General features: G+C 51.8%; 6 protein-coding genes across 6 annotated transcripts; 5 read left to right on the forward strand and 1 right to left on the reverse strand.

Annotated features, from left to right (window-relative positions):
- The first annotated feature begins 91 nt into the window (after positions 1-91).
- BDZ83DRAFT_329766 (DWNN domain-containing protein) lies at positions 92-2,436 on the forward strand. The gene is made up of 3 exons (XM_060502408.1): positions 92-459; positions 514-802; positions 853-2,436. The coding sequence occupies exons 1-3, from the start codon at positions 288-290 to the stop codon at positions 2,297-2,299; spliced, it is 1,908 nt and encodes a 635-aa protein (XP_060364714.1). The 5' UTR covers positions 92-287; the 3' UTR covers positions 2,300-2,436.
- A 243-nt stretch (positions 2,437-2,679) lies between these two features.
- Positions 2,680-4,097, reverse strand: BDZ83DRAFT_699838 (anion-transporting ATPase). Its single transcript, XM_060511420.1, has 2 exons — positions 3,553-4,097; positions 2,680-3,483 (listed from the first exon to the last, which is right to left on the reverse strand). The coding sequence occupies exons 1-2, from the start codon at positions 3,928-3,930 to the stop codon at positions 2,842-2,844; spliced, it is 1,020 nt and encodes a 339-aa protein (XP_060364715.1). The 5' UTR covers positions 3,931-4,097; the 3' UTR covers positions 2,680-2,841.
- A 225-nt stretch (positions 4,098-4,322) lies between these two features.
- On the forward strand, positions 4,323-5,117 carry BDZ83DRAFT_578113 (uncharacterized protein; the record flags this gene model as incomplete). Its single annotated transcript, XM_060505089.1, has 2 exons — positions 4,323-4,487; positions 4,554-5,117. 2 exons carry the CDS (start codon positions 4,323-4,325, stop codon positions 5,115-5,117), a joined length of 729 nt encoding a protein of 242 aa, XP_060364716.1.
- Positions 5,118-6,409: 1,292 nt separating this feature from the next.
- On the forward strand, positions 6,410-7,170 carry BDZ83DRAFT_529721 (pH-response regulator; the record flags this gene model as incomplete). The annotated part of the gene is made up of 2 exons (XM_060503319.1): positions 6,410-6,606; positions 6,660-7,170. Coding segments are annotated over 2 exons (708 nt in total), but the record flags the coding sequence as incomplete, so codon positions are not given.
- Positions 7,171-7,454: 284 nt separating this feature from the next.
- BDZ83DRAFT_622137 (uncharacterized protein) lies at positions 7,455-8,317 on the forward strand. Its single transcript, XM_060508312.1, has 2 exons — positions 7,455-7,668; positions 7,761-8,317. The coding sequence occupies exons 1-2, from the start codon at positions 7,474-7,476 to the stop codon at positions 8,196-8,198; spliced, it is 633 nt and encodes a 210-aa protein (XP_060364718.1). The 5' UTR covers positions 7,455-7,473; the 3' UTR covers positions 8,199-8,317.
- A 297-nt stretch (positions 8,318-8,614) lies between these two features.
- Positions 8,615-9,719, forward strand: BDZ83DRAFT_622140 (uncharacterized protein). Its single transcript, XM_060508313.1, has 2 exons — positions 8,615-9,195; positions 9,262-9,719. The coding sequence occupies exons 1-2, from the start codon at positions 8,744-8,746 to the stop codon at positions 9,530-9,532; spliced, it is 723 nt and encodes a 240-aa protein (XP_060364719.1). The 5' UTR covers positions 8,615-8,743; the 3' UTR covers positions 9,533-9,719.
- Positions 9,720-15,155: the final 5,436 nt, after the last annotated feature.

Raw genomic sequence — 15,155 nt, forward strand, 5'->3', positions numbered from 1 at the left:
TTGTACTCTTTCTCTACACTCCGCAACCCTTATTTCCTTGTTTTCCAAGTAAATCAGAATTGATTTTCATTACTCTTGAGAGGTGCTAAGCGCAAGAGACATCACACACAAGCAAGAAGAAAAATTACAAGCATCAAGTCTCTCTCTACTCACGTTGAGGTAGCGTTGCGTCTTCGTGGTATCCCGCGAAGTCTTCATCGCCACTCAAATCAAATACTTGATTGCGCACTCTACTGCTGCCAACATCTATAGCGGTCTACACCTGTGACCTTACCAAACGAGACATCATGGCGTCCTCCGTGTTCTTCAAGTTCAAGTCTCAAAAGGAGCCAACGCGAGTTGAGTTCGATGGAACCGGTATTTCCGTCTTCGAGCTGAAGCGCGACATCATCTTGAAGAGCGGCTTGGGAGACGGTACCGACTTCGACCTTGCCATTTACTCCGAGGATGGCAGTGAGGGTAAGTTCTATCGCAAACAGTTTTCTCACGACTGTCGATCTAACACCTTCCTAGAGTACGATGATGATACGACCATTATCCCCCGATCTACGACCGTAGTTGCTCGTCGCCTTCCAGCTGCCAAGCCTGGTGCAGGCCGAGGCGCCCGATATGTCTCTGGCAAGATGCCCGTTGCTGCGAAGAATTCCTCCCGCAAAGAACAGACAACCAAATCAGCTACTGCCAAGGCCGCATCCAACGCCATCAGCCAGATGAACAATGCCATGACCGAAGAAGAGAAAATGGCAGCCATGTTCCAGGCCCAAACCGAATCTTGGTCGGCACAACAGGAGGAAATGTCGAAGTAAGTCCATCCCAGATCGCCCTAACGAATCAACTCTAACAAAGTTGCAGCCAAACCCCTGTGTTCAAGCCAGGTTCTAAGAAGCCAGCAAACGTGCCTGACCATGACCCTCCCAATGGCTACATTTGCTATCGCTGTGGAGAGAAAGGTCACTGGATTCAGTTGTGCCCCACAAACGACGATCCAGAGTTTGACAATCGTCCGCGTGTGAAGCGCACGACTGGTATTCCGCGGTCATTTTTGCGCACAGTGGACAAGTCGGTTGCCCTCGCCCAGAGTGGTGACGACGAGACCAAGAGACCATCAGGCATCATGGTCAATGCCGAGGGAGAATTTGTGATCGCTGAGCCTGACAAGGCTTCATGGGAACAGTTCCAGGCCAAAGCCAAGTCTTCAGCGTCTGCTGCCAAGGCAATCGCTATGGGAGACAAAGAATTGCAGGAGCAGGGACTCGAGTGTCCTATCGACAAGAAGATGTTCATAGACCCAATGAAGACCCCGTGCTGCCAGAAGACGTATTGCAATGATTGCATAACCAATGCTCTCATCGAATCGGACTTCGTCTGCCCTAATTGCTCTACGGAAGGTGTCTTGATTGACGACCTCAAGGCTGATGAGGAAGCTGCGGAGAAGATGAAGGAGTTCCTCAAGGAGAAGAACGATGCAAAGAGCCCGCCAGCAGCCTCGCCGCCGCCGGCCTCGTCGCCTAAGGGAAATGGAGAGACAAATACAGAATCAGCCAACGGAAACGCCAAATCGCCCACATCGCAAAAGTCCCCTACGGCCACGGCAGCGGCTCCTGCCTCAGCGCCAACAGGCCCGAAAGCCGATGGCACGCCAAAGTCGACATCAGCAACTCCTGCCATCGCTCCGTCCGGCCCCGCCGCTGAGCGCGCGTCGTCCGTGGAGTCCAACTCCAAGAAGCGCCCTGCTGATGAGTTGATGGAGAACCCCAAGATTCCGAAGGCTCCGAAGGCGATGCAGAAGCAACAAGAGCAACAGCAAGCAATGATGAACGGCATGAACGGCATGGGCAACATGCCCATGGACCCGATGATGGGTTTCGGCGGCATGAACATGATGAACGGTTTCATGGGAATGCCAAACATGCCCAATATGCCAAACATGCCAAACATGGGCAACATGGGTAACATGGGCAACATGAACATGGGGATGCCAATGATGGGCATGATGAACCCTATGATGGGTATGCCCGGCTTCAACCCCATGAACGGCGGCGGCTTCCCTGGTATGGGCGGCAACAACAACAATATGTACGGCAACAACTTCGGCGGTAACATGAACGGCATGAATCATATGAATGGCATGAACGGCGGAATGAACGGTGGCGGCATGGGCGGCTATAATCAGCAACAACGCCACAACTTCACGCCGCCGAGCAACGACGAGGACGCATACTTCCGAAGGCCGGTGAACCCTCACCGTCACCAGAACCGGCAGAAGCGCGTCCGCCCCAGCGACTACAGAGAGCTGTGAGCGCCCCTCTCAATCGACGGTTCCTACAATGGCCATCTACCACTTCTTCGATTGTAAAACTAGACGACACGCATTGCATCACGGGGTCATTCATCATTATCATTCTGGAAAAACACGGCATAACACCATCCTCACACAGCCAAGAGGAATTTGGACAAGGCTATTTCATGGTCTGAAGGGCGTTCGGGAACGGGGCAGGGCGGAATTTTTTAATGTGCCTGTGATGGGAAGGGAATCAATTGGACTTTACTGTCGCTGCCAGAGTGCAGACCAATGGGGCAGGGGATATTTGGGATAATGAAGCTACGCCGTAGGTGCTCAGCGTTGAGGCACTCTGATATCACGCACCAAGGTAGTCAACTCAAGTCTCCTGCACACATCACCAGGGTATCAATCGTTTGTGAATGTATTCTATGTCTCCACTCGTGACTCTTGCGCCTCATGCTACCCATCCCGTCATAACCAAATATTCATAGTCGTGTTTTTGTTCCTCTCAACACCTGCAAACCGCTGCCTCCCAAAAACCGCTCACGAGCTCATATTCAAGCATCCATCTCGGGCGGTGAGTAAGGCGTGGTCAGCATCTCGCTGAACTTTTCCAGCTTCTCCTTGCCGCGGACCTCCTCGACCAGCAACGGCATCTTGACGACGTTGAACTCGTCGTACAGCTCCTCGATCTCGTTGAGGTACTTCTTCTGCATCCTGCGACGGGCCGTGCACTGGTCGCAGTTGCTGCCCTTCTTGGGGAAGAGGAGCTGGTTAACGACGATGCTGTGGGTGTCGATGCCGTAGTTTGCGAGCTCCTGGATCATGCGTTCTGTCTCGTAGAGAGACAGGAACTCGGGGATGCAGACGCAGACGAAAGTCGTCAGGTTCTCGTCCTTGAACTGGGTGTTGACCTCGGAGATTGTCTCGCGCAGCGTCTCGAGCTTCTCCATCATCTCGTTGAGGTTCTGGCCGTTGGGCAGCTGGCCGCCCTGGCCGAGGAAGCCGTTGAGAAGGGGGCCGTACTGCGAGCTGAGCTGTGAGACCTTTGCGAGGGCTTTTTCGAGGACGCTGGGGAAGGAGAGGAAGCGGAGGGTGTGGCCTGTCGGGGCGGTGTCGAAGATGATTGTTTCGTAGGACATTGACTTTACTTGCTTGAGGACTTCGGCGAAGGACATGGCTTCGTCGATACCGGGGATCTGTTTACATAAACCACATTAGAAAACAATTTGCTGCAAATATGCTGACGCATGAAAGGGAAAGCTTACAGCAAATGCCAGATCCTGCATCATGCCACCGAGGCCACCGCTCATGGCATCCACCTCCTCGTTCTGACCCGCGAGAAGGTCCTGCATGCTACCGTTGGGGTCGATCTCCATGGCGCTCAGGTTGGTGAAGCCCTCAATGAGACGGGCTTCCTTGCCGAACTTCTGGTTGAAGGCGTCGGACAGGTTGTGCGCCGGGTCGGTGGAGATGAGGAGGACCGACTTGCGGGCCTTGGCGAGCTGGATGGCGAGGGAGCACGACGTGGTTGTCTTTCCTACACCACCCTTGCCTCCGACAAAGATCCATCGCAGCGACTTTTGGTCGAGGATGGACTGGAGGGTGGGCTCCATCACGTCGTCAGCGTCGATGATGGCGGCCATGATCGCGGTTGAGAGTGTGGTCTGTGGGACGTAGTATACTTGACTCGTTGTCTAGACGCTGCCAAAGGTATGATTCGCGTTCGGCTTATAGGAATTCGCGGTGAGCTGTAGATTGTTTCGCGGGAGTTGCTGAAGATAGGTGTTTAGACGGGAGGCGTACGTCTACGTCTTCCAAGCTGTTCTAGAAGTTCCAGTAGCAGAACGTTGCCTCCCCGCCATTTGGCGGGGCACCCCGGCGCATGGTACCGTGCGCAACTGGGGGCAGACCAGTTTCGACACTGTCAAAGCTCCACCAGAGCTTGACAACTTTGCGGAGCTCCCGTACCGAATTGCGCTCCCCGTTCACGACACGGCGTAGTCAACGGAGTCGCATTCACGATACAATCAGCGCCATGTCTAAGAACGGATACTCGGTTCTTCAGGACCTGTCCAGCAAGGCTTCTGCGCGGACGGTCCAAGTCACCGTCGTGCCAAGGCCGAATAGATTCTCCGAGAGACGCGCCGTCCTGCACTCGCTGCAAAGATTTGCCAATGTCGAAGTGTTCAAGAAGCTGGAAGTAAGTTTGCGTCTCGCAAGAACCAATGCCAAGGAAGGCTCTCTCGCTGACACCATGAGCTTCTAGAACCACGACTCTTCCTTCATATCCGTTCTCAGCGACAAATCGAAAGTCAAGGAGCTCGTCAAGATAAGCCCGCTCAAGTACCAACTCGCGATGCCTCGATCCAACGGTTCCGTCAAGTCGTTCCTGACCGGCTCGGCCATCACCGGACCCTTTGCCAACGCAAATCACCAGGAAGGGAGCGAGGACGGCGCTGCAGGAACGGACGATAAGAAGGAATTCACGGTGCACATCTTCCCGGCCCCGAGCTACATACACTCTGCGGCCATCAGAGCCAATCCTTTACATGGCGCGTGGCCGACTTCGCGCCGAGAAACAACCATGTCATCTCAATTGAGGGCGTCCTTACCCAAGGATGTCATGACCGACGGCTTGTCGGATTGGGAGAATGGCGGACAGTCGAAATCGTCGACTAGGGGTCAGCTATGGGAAGATATTCTACTCGGCTCGAAATCGGTTGATGTCAAGAAGCGCGCCATCATCGATCGCATCAAGCGCAGAGAGCGAAAAGAAAAGGCACCCGCTATCATGGAAGGCCTGCTACATCTAAAAGAAAGCCAACCCTGATCGCCATTGGGCGCGACAGTACGCGACTTCCTTACAGCAAAAGCTATGTCTAAGCTCTGGAGACGTTGTCCCTGGAGGACCGATCAAACCCGCCTCACGCATCATTGCAGCGATTGCGCGTTGACTTTACCTTCAATTTTACGGCCATAAGCCAAGCCTAAGAACATCTGACAGCTACAGCCTGATCGGAGTTCTAGCGTTTCGCGCTCACTGAAGCGTTCCGGAAACGAAAATTCCGATGAAGGCGACGATTTGGCACGAGGCTCATTGGCGAGATGGGATGGCACCCAGTCAAAGTACGGCTCTTGATTGGATCAGATCATCGGACGGAACTGTTCGAGTTTCGCTTGCTTAACCTAAAATTATGCGGGCCAGGGCGATGCATTGAATGGGAGACCCTGAGTGCAAGGTCAAGAACACCACGAGACGACCGTTGACATTTCGGTATGTCCCGACATCAGATTGCAGAAATTGCAACGACTGTCGAACGATGACGAAGGTGTCCTTGGTGACCGTCGCTAGCAGTGCAACGCAGTCGGGCTCCCTGACGACGAGCTGCAGGTGCTTTTCTTGCCAGAGGAACACATGAGTCGGCAATACGGCAGTAGTCAGCTGAACACAAGGTCGAGACTCTGACGTTGGAGTTGGATTTTTGGTGCCGGGGTCCATTCAAGGCGTGGCGTCATTACAGAGCCACAAAAACAAGGAATAGTGGCAACCTGCAATATCCCAGATCGGCCACGACGCGAGGACCTGACCAATCAGCGGCACAAACTGGATAGTACGTCACAATAGAGCCAAACCCACGTTCCTTTTCCACCGCCAGCTTGTTCGACAATTAAACAAATCTGGACGCGACTAGACGAGCCGACCAACCGTGGCGCGGGGGATGCTTGCGCAAGCCAGGGTCCATTTTCACCCAATTTTCTCCTACAGAGCCACAGAGCCACGAGAAGTTTGAACTTGGGCCCGGGCTGGGCCACGTTGATGACGTCGCACTCGTTGGCTTGCACCGGGACCCTGACTTACACGGCATTCTTGGCCCCGGACGGTGTGCCTAGTGTGGTACTGTCACAGATCACAGCACACATCATGCGAATTCCTGTTTCTTGGGGCCGGCCCAGGGGTCGTGAGACGTTTGTGCTTATATGCGGACGACCTCTCCCTTTCTTCTCACGAACATGTTCATCACATCAGTAGTCCATCGCCACTTGTCTCTTACAACTAAGCCCTACACCAAATACATACACTACACCTAAGCCATCCGGCAGTAGTCCATCTCCATAATCAACATGGCTGTCACCGGCTTCATTCACCACTTTGGTACCTTTTTGCTCCTTGTAGCAACGATCCTTCTGGTCATCACCAGCATCTCTGCTCCAGTGGTGCACAACATCTCACTCTTGACCGTCAAATTGGGCGACACTTCCGCCGGCAATGAGATCACATTTGGTACCTTTGGATACTGCGTCCGTGGCGGCTCTGACTAGTAAGTAATTTCACACAGCATAGAATCAAACTCATAACTAACTCGTCTCCTAGTGGCTCCGACCAGTGCAGCCGTTCCAGGATCGGCTACTCACCCACCGATATCATCGCCGAGGCCGATGCCACCCAGTACTCCAACCTCTCCTCCAACGTCGCCGAGGGCTTGACCCGGGTCATGGTTCTCCACCCCGTCGCCGCAGGCGTCTCCTTCATCGCCTTCATCCTCTCCGTCGGCGCCGGCATGTTTGGCTCTCTCTTCGCCGCCCTCGTCTCGGGCGTTGCCTTCATCATCACTATCGTCGCCCTCATCTGCGACTGGGTCATGTTCGCCGTCGTCCGCCGCAACGTCAACAGGGATGGCAATGGCAGCTCCGCCCACTACGATGTCGCTCTCTGGACCCTCCTGGCCGCCGCCATCTGCCTGCTCCTCGGCACCGTCATCGTCTTCTTCACCTGCTGCAGCGGCCGTCTTCACAAGCGCCGCCAGCAGCGTTCCAAGGTTGACAACTACTCCCCTCCTGCCACCCACACCACCTACCGCCGTCGCCGCTTCTGGCAGCGCAGCAGCCGTTACTAGACTATTCAAATCGGAGAGTTTAGTTGTGGATATCTAGTTGTCTCTTGTCTTTGAGACTATTCAATGTTTTCTTAGCATGACGCGTTTACGAAAATGGCGCCCATGAATCTAGCGCAGGCGTACAACGGGAGGTAATTTGGTAGTTTTACCAGGGGATGGATTGGACGAATACGCTCAGATATGATACCACGCCTGCATCGGCAAGGCATGACTTTTTCTTGTATACTGTTTATTATACCTAATGAACTTTCTCAACCAACAATGTCTTACCACTTGTGATATGTCTTCTGAATGGTAGAAAGGATTCCATTTATTGCGCCTCCGGGCAAGGAGCTAATTTTATTGTCCAATTCTTATCTTGTGCCGATAAGGTTTCACGATCTTTTCATGAGTGTCATATCCCAGCACATGTACAAGTCCGCACGTTCAAAAGGGGTCCCAACGAATTGTAGGTTATTCCGAATTCAGTTCTCTCAGATCCGCGACCTGATAAAACCACATCAGTAAGCGATCTAGGAGAGCACGGGGAAGACATGTGCTGGCGTGATTCCGTGTACTTCCGCAATCAACGGGCTAACCTGAGGTATGCTTTGGTGAAGATCAACCCCACGAAGGGCCTTGCTAGCTTGTTTTCCCGGCCCGATCCGAAGACTCGGCCCTCTGATCTATTCGGCCATGGTTCGTGGGAGTTACGTGCTTTTCTGCCGCTATTGCCCCTCAACCTCCTTCGGACTCTAATGATGGGTGCTCTCACTCTGCCTGTCTATCAGAAAGTACCATACGTATTCAGGCAATTTGCCAGCAGAGTCCCTGTAAACGAGCTGATGGCAGTTCCGTGGTTGCCACTTTATACTATTTCTCTGGTTGGTTTCCCTGGAAGGTGTTTGATACTTGTCGATGTCATCACTTTCCGAAAGGGTTTGCACCTCATATTCTCAACAAACGTCTCCTGCATATGTTCCCCATTATCTGCCAACATGCCTGTTTCTGAGAATGCCGTAATTAAGTATGTATGAAATAGGCTCCTCCTGAGTCTGGAGAGCTCCGAATCAAGGTATCCAAAGCGTGAACTCGATATCTCAATCGAGTGTGTGGTGCTCGGGACGAATTCCCTACTCTGCAATGAGGCCTAAATGGAAGGATCTCAAGAAGCAGGAAAGCTTCCATCAAGATGTGCTGTGGGTGTGCGTGGGTGTGTAGTGACGCAATGCTCAGCCCTTTCAAGGCAACCGCAGCACGAGGCGCCCAAGTCATGCGCTTCAGAACGAGGCCGGGAGCGAATCCATGGTATGCCATTTCAGCGAGTGGGAGTTGATGTCAGTACATCGCTCTGCGGGGTGGCAGCGAATCACAGGCTTAAAAATAGGTGTCATGTTGAATACAGACTGAAAACGTGTATAATTACTGGCAATAATCCCGCAGACCATGTTCGCGCATCTTCGATAAATTTTCTCTACGCACATTGACTCCGAAGTTCTCGACTGGGCTCGCATACGCATTACACTTTGAATCTCTCTGTGAGGTAGATTAAAAGCCTGGCCTTCGAAATCTCTCGCCCTCCATGCCTCGTGTTCGTTTGACCGTTGGTATTTACGACATCGCCGAGCTGGTGAACCAAGGCAGTAGAGCTCTAGTCGCCCTGGAGTCCTTTAACGACAACTGTTTCTACGCACATAATACTACCGGGCGGATGAAAGAGAAACTCCAAGAGCTTCAAGGCGCCGTGAACAGTGCAAAGTCCTTCGCCAAAACGAATCAAACGAGCTCCGATATCAAGGAGAAGATTGTCAAGCACGCTAAGCTGTGCGGCCAACACATCAGCGGCTTAAAGGAGAATCTGGACAATCACACGAAAAAACGATGCTGGGCCAACAAGAAGGAAAGCGCGTTGGAGAATCAAACGAGGAAGAGCACAGCGAGTTTGAAGGACTCAGTTGGCCTTCTCGGATTGAACTGTGTCATTGCCCTGCAGTCGCTCGAGTGGTGCGATCCAATCGACACCAAAGCAGATACGTAAGTTGCCAACCATCCCATGCCTCCAAAGGACAGAGAAATTAATTCCCCAATGTGAATTTCTAGATACCAGTTGATTGCTATGAAAAAGAAGCTTCTGACCAAAATGTACCCTCATAATCTCGCTGATCTCATCAAGCGGTCCATGAATGCCGATGGTAGAGAGGCCCCTCCCACTTTCCCTATTACCCTTGGAAAAGGCGGACAAAAACTATCATCTTCTAGTAGGCCGATAATTGCTATCATGAGGCTCGAAGATTTACCGACGGTGTTGAAAGGACTGAAGACACAGGGAATTGAAACCCAGAGGAGGAAGGGGAAGAGGCGGGTGAAATGAAGGCTTATCGGAGATACGGGCCCGGGGATAAAATTAAGGCAACGACGGTCTTTTTGTAATGGGCAGCGAGGAGTCTTCTTGGTTCAAGCAAAATCGGGTGTGTATGTAGGATATGGTTCCCTGTCTTGATTCTAGTATATCGTGCTTCTTCAGCATGGACACAAATAAATCGATTCATCATCTCGAGTTTGCTATTTTCGGCTCCATAAGTCACGATATCAAGGCCATATCTAGATTGGTTTAGAGTAATTGTCGCCCACCTGAACGATCTTTAAAGCTCCCGTCAGCATTCCGGTGATCATATTGTCTTCGAACTCGTTACCCTCTTGCCCTGGTTCGTATCTACCCAAAGCAGTCAACTGAATCTCACTTCTATAACGATACATGACAGTTTTTTCTGTAAGTCCTCATCACTGGGGTCTTATCTGAGGCAAAGAACCTGCCTCTCATGCACTTTGCGGCACATGATGCTTGCTTGATAGGTGCCATGGACTGACTGCATATGTAGGTGATAAGTCTCAGCCATTACACTGGCCAAAACCTACCTCGCCTGATTTTCCCAATCAGGATACCCTTATAGTCAAAGTCAGGCTTGCTGCGACATAAGCCAGGAGAGCCTGTAGGAAACAGGGGCAGGATTTTTTTTTGGCTCAGTAAAGGGTCCGATGATCTGCTGAGAGTGGTGACACCAATGCATCATCGAAGCCACATATTCTGGGATTTTCGAAATGGGTTATACCCGAGAATATGCCTTTCTCGTTTCTTATACCATCAACTTCTAAGAGTTGAAGGTAGTATCGATGGTCTGTTACAAGCCTCAAGCTGTTTGTACATGAAGCATGGCTTTGACACGCGGGTTCTTGCTTCCAGCCATCGATGTGTCCGAGGTTCTTCTCAAGGGCTTGGCGTGTGCTGAAGGCTTCTCAAAGGTTGAAAACGGACGTAGTTTCTCATCAGGCAGATAGCGCGCTGGCATAGCTGTAGGCTGACATGGAATAATCCTGAAGCACATCGCCCGAGCTGCGATTAGCGAACGAAATCGAGAACTCTTGATATGATAGGTCTAACCAAACCCGAATCAGATTTCGAGGTTTTCGTACGACGTACATGGAGAGAACTGTTTGGAGAAGACGTTCCTGCGAAGCGCCAAAACGCCATTGGCTGCTGATTCCCCATGGTTCGCCAGTTCGCACATATGAAGAGTGTGGTCAGAGACGCCTCGCAACCAGGTCGCGCGTGTACTGTGCTCATTGCCTGAAGTCGAGTGTCAACCTTGTCACTTCTGCGATGCGAGGTAGTAATATATGAACCCAAAGTTTTACTGAACATGACTAACGTTCCTTTGCATTTCCAGCGTCCCTGAGCGGCAGCAATTCTACCTTCCTTTCAAGCTGTACCATTACCAATATTCGGCAGCGGTGCAGAAGTCGTGGTGCTGGCAGAGAGAGTCATTCAAGCTGTGAGACTGTTTCTCAAAAACTGTTACGACGCCCTTACACAGATCGACTCAGTCAAGGAGGAAATATGTCGTGCACGGAAAGCCAACGAGCGCTTTACCAGCTACATCGTTGTAGAAGCTCTAAATCACGGACACTGGAAAGAGATCACTGATGCCGTGAACAAATGCGAGCAATGGTTCAAGAGCATCAGCTTGGACTTGGAGAGATATACAGCGAACATGAATAAATTCTCTCGAGTCAAGTGGGCGTCGAGCTGGAAGTCAAAGACGGAGGAAGACATGCTGGAGCTCAAGCTTCACGTGTCTAGATGCAAAGATCTGCGATTAGAGGCAATGGGCGCATGTCTTCAGAATATCCACAAGCCCATCCAGGAAATGAAAGGAGATGTCACCCGGGGGAAGGAGACCTCCCAGTAGGTCTTTAATCTAGACACCACGATATTGAAAAGCTGACACGAACTTGGGAACACAGAACCATGAAGCCGCCCCACAATGTAGAGACCAAAGTTACTGTCACAGCCAATTTAGCACCTCTACGACCAGGAATTGCAAGGTTAGAGAAGACGGTCATTATCCCCTACCCATTCTCAGCCTCAGACAAGGGAAGCAACGCAAAACAGCAGACAAGCTTACACCCTGGCGCTCCACTCGGAGCTGTCAATCAGGAACCAAGACTTGCCAATGCCTACATTCCTACCGCTCATCAATTCCGTCCGCCATGTCTACGATCTTGGCCAAGTCCCTCAGCCGTCTCCCCCGGATTCAGACCGAAACCAAACATCCCGACTGCTCAAGAAGACCCGAGGAAGTTCGCTGTCCCTTCAAGGACCCAACAGAAGCAGAACTCCGTCCTTCCAACATGTAACCCTCTGCCTATCACCGGGTGTCCCAGTCCTATCACCCCCTCGGTCCCTAACCAGAACTACAAGCCGATTCCAACGTCGCCCGGGCATGCTGATATCACCTATGGCGCGAGTTCGAATGGAACAGACTTGCAAAGGTATCTTAAACTGCCTAAAAAGAGTTGTAACCGCATGACCTTTGATCCCTTTGGAAATGAGACACCAGAGTCAAAACAGAGGCGTGCCGACCTCGCCGCTTGCGAAAAGCCTGATAGCACGCCGTTGGCGTTGAGAAGGGAACTTGGACAGCAGGCATCGCACCCACTGCAGACAGCTTCCACACCCGTACCCAAGAAGCCGCTTGAGAATCGGCGAGCCGGACCGAAATATCCTATTGCCCCTCCGAGCGTCTATACAGAGGCCGACATCGTCCCGCCAGCCAAGGGTTTTGCACCATATCCCAGTGACACAGTTCAGCACGAGAAAAAACCATCGAAATCGCAGGAACATACCTTCGCCTTCAACCGTAACAATATCTATGGCCAGTCAGTACCGATAACCATTCAGGGTTCCACAACAGATTTTCGTGCCCGATTGGGTCTACCAACCAACTTGCGGCTTCCACTACACACCCTGGTGAGCTCAATGGACATTTTTATCAGCTAGTCAGACTTGAACGGAAGGAAAGTGGCGGTGCTTGTAGACGTTTAAACTTTACTGGGTGAAATCTGATCGGGGCAGCGTTAGGAAACACGACAAGTGAACAGTACGTAATAAGCTTCTCCTATGTGCGATTGTTTGTAGCCATTTGCTAATGCCATTGGCTAGATTTGAAGATATAAACAATATCAGGAAGAGGCTCGTTCTCAGCAGCTTGATAATCCGAATGTATGGCACATCTTTTGGAATCGTATCAGGTGGACACGGAGGAGCCCTGGATGCTTGAACGCTTGTACAAAGCACGGCATTCCTTTGAACATGGTCATCTCTTGGACTGAAAAAGCATGGTATAGATCTAGCTTTAGCGTCCCCACTGATGGGTGCAAATAACGTGAGATTTTCAGTACAACATCTCGCGGCTCTTATTGCGAAGAGCTGCGACGGTGTTGACTGTCTCGAGAAGCACCGATCGTATCGTTGAATATTACTGATGTACAGCGGGCTTCTCACGTCGAGCTCAAGCAAAGTGAGAATTTGTGTCGAAAAACTGAAGAACGTTCTTGAAACTTATCGGAGTTCCCTGTATTGTAGAGCCTACGGCAGCGGCATATAAATTTAACTACCAATCATGGTTCCATAGAGTTCCTGGACAAGAAGCCTTCGAGTCGATTTGGACAAGCGTTGCGATGCACGTTGCGTGGGGACCAATCGAGGTTGTGATCTCAGAACGATGCCTCTATCAGGATTGAAATCGAACGGCCTCAACCGTGAGATCTTTGGTCCCTCGGCAGAAGCCGCACCTCAATCTCAAATCTATGTATGTCCTTAGTTCAAAGCACAGTCTAGACTCGTCTAGTGGGCTGCCTCGGCACATGGCAAAGCCGGGGGGGGGGGGGGAGGCTAAGCCAAAGTACGAGGGCAGCGCACAGCAAACATTTCAAATCGCAGCTGCAGGTTAATCATCACACGTGCAGACGCCCAAAAGCTAGAGCTAGGTAGGTGGCTAGGCAGTGACAATCGCGAGAGATAGAAAGGGGCCTTTTCCTCTAAGACTGCAGCAGTGACGAAGAGTTCCGCGTCAGTGCGCATAGTACTAGAGATGACTGCCCGACGGGAGTCAAGCCATCCGAACTGTATCGTTCGCGAGCTATCCTCATTCAACCTAGATATCCAAATTTGGTCTAGACCGGGGTTGGGCTCAGCTCAACTCAGCTCTTGTTGTAAGGAACGCTACCTGAGGTTATTTGATATCTGTCTCAGTAGCTTATCGTGTTTAGGAAAGTGGATTAGGTATCTCAGGAACGCAATCGATTAATGGGATGGCTGTGGTCGTAGGGAATGCTAGATCATGCCTGCGAGAAGAGACATGCGCAGATAGGGAACACTCTCGGTCAGGATGAGATTGGGAACGGAAGGAGAGACGTCAACGTTCCAGTTGAGCCCGTCACTGAGGTTTGGGTTTCGTGGGAGGCCAGGCAGTGATCTGCACATTGTCTTTCGCGTTTTCGCCGCCATGAACTGCGACGAACATGCCATTTGGCGGACCAGAATGCCAGATATCTTGAAGACTTTCCCCTTTCCCCTAGGTTTCAAGTAACACAGTTGCATTAGGCGCACAGAATTGGTAGCGATCAGAGATTCAAATCAAGCCGAGGGTCAGCGGGATTCGCAGCGGGCAAACGGTGACGGCGGCGGCGACGGGATTCGTGTGCGATGTGGAGTTGAATGACCACGGGGTGGGGGCCTGCTGGCTGGAGACATTGAAGTGCTGGTCCTGCTGGAAGATTCATGAATGGAGTGGCGGCGTGGTGGAGAATGGTAAGACGGTCTTCGGCTCGGGTGTTCGGCGCCTGGGAGAGGCTTGGAAGGTTTCTAGTGACGGAACGCCGAGAAGCCTGTGGCTTCCCTTGATGAATATTTCATGGTCTTTGGTTGGTGGGCAGAAAACTTGGATAGAAGGGAAAGGATACATAGGTAAGAACTTGAACTTCCGTTTCTGAAGACGGCAAGATCGGAGGCCGCGTAACGCGGAATGGTCCCCAACTGTGGCTGGGAACGAATCACTGCGCAGTTTTCTAGGTACCCACTCGACTTGTGGCGCAGAATACTTTTACGCTGTGGCCAATCACGGGCAAGGCGCTCGCTCCACCAAGTTTGTTCAGGTCGTCAGGGTCTTTCCGGTGGGAGAATGCAGAATGCCCCCCCCACCTCCGCCCGCCGCATCGCCGCATTTTTCTTCCGGTCCTCAACAGAGAAGGGACCTGTCCCAATGGGGTATAGCCTATAGTCGGCGCAGGAGAGGCAGGGATGCTTACGAATGATTTCAGCGAGAGAGAAGGAAACCACCTGGCTGTGGGCACTGCTGGTCCCTTTTCCAGCTGAGAGAAGAAGGCGCAAGAAAGGGTGCCCATTGGAGTGGAGACCGGCAACGGTGGCCCGTGGAGAAAAGGGCAAGAAAAGGGTTCTTGTTGTTCTTCCATGGGGCAAGGCACCCGCGGGCCAACAGACCTTCCGGATAGTATGAATAAGGCCTCAATTAAGAAGCGCCCGATCTCTAGGGAGTACCTGCACTTACACACCGGGGGATTCTTCATCGTCTAGTACCGATACGGATACAGCTTTGTGGGCAAAGGGAGCGGTAAATGAGAGTTCTAAGCATAGT

The sequence above is a fragment of the Colletotrichum acutatum genome (assembly GCF_030867785.1).
Source record: "Colletotrichum acutatum strain CBS 112980 chromosome Unknown BDZ83scaffold_49, whole genome shotgun sequence".
Lineage (NCBI taxonomy): Eukaryota > Fungi > Ascomycota > Sordariomycetes > Glomerellales > Glomerellaceae > Colletotrichum > Colletotrichum acutatum.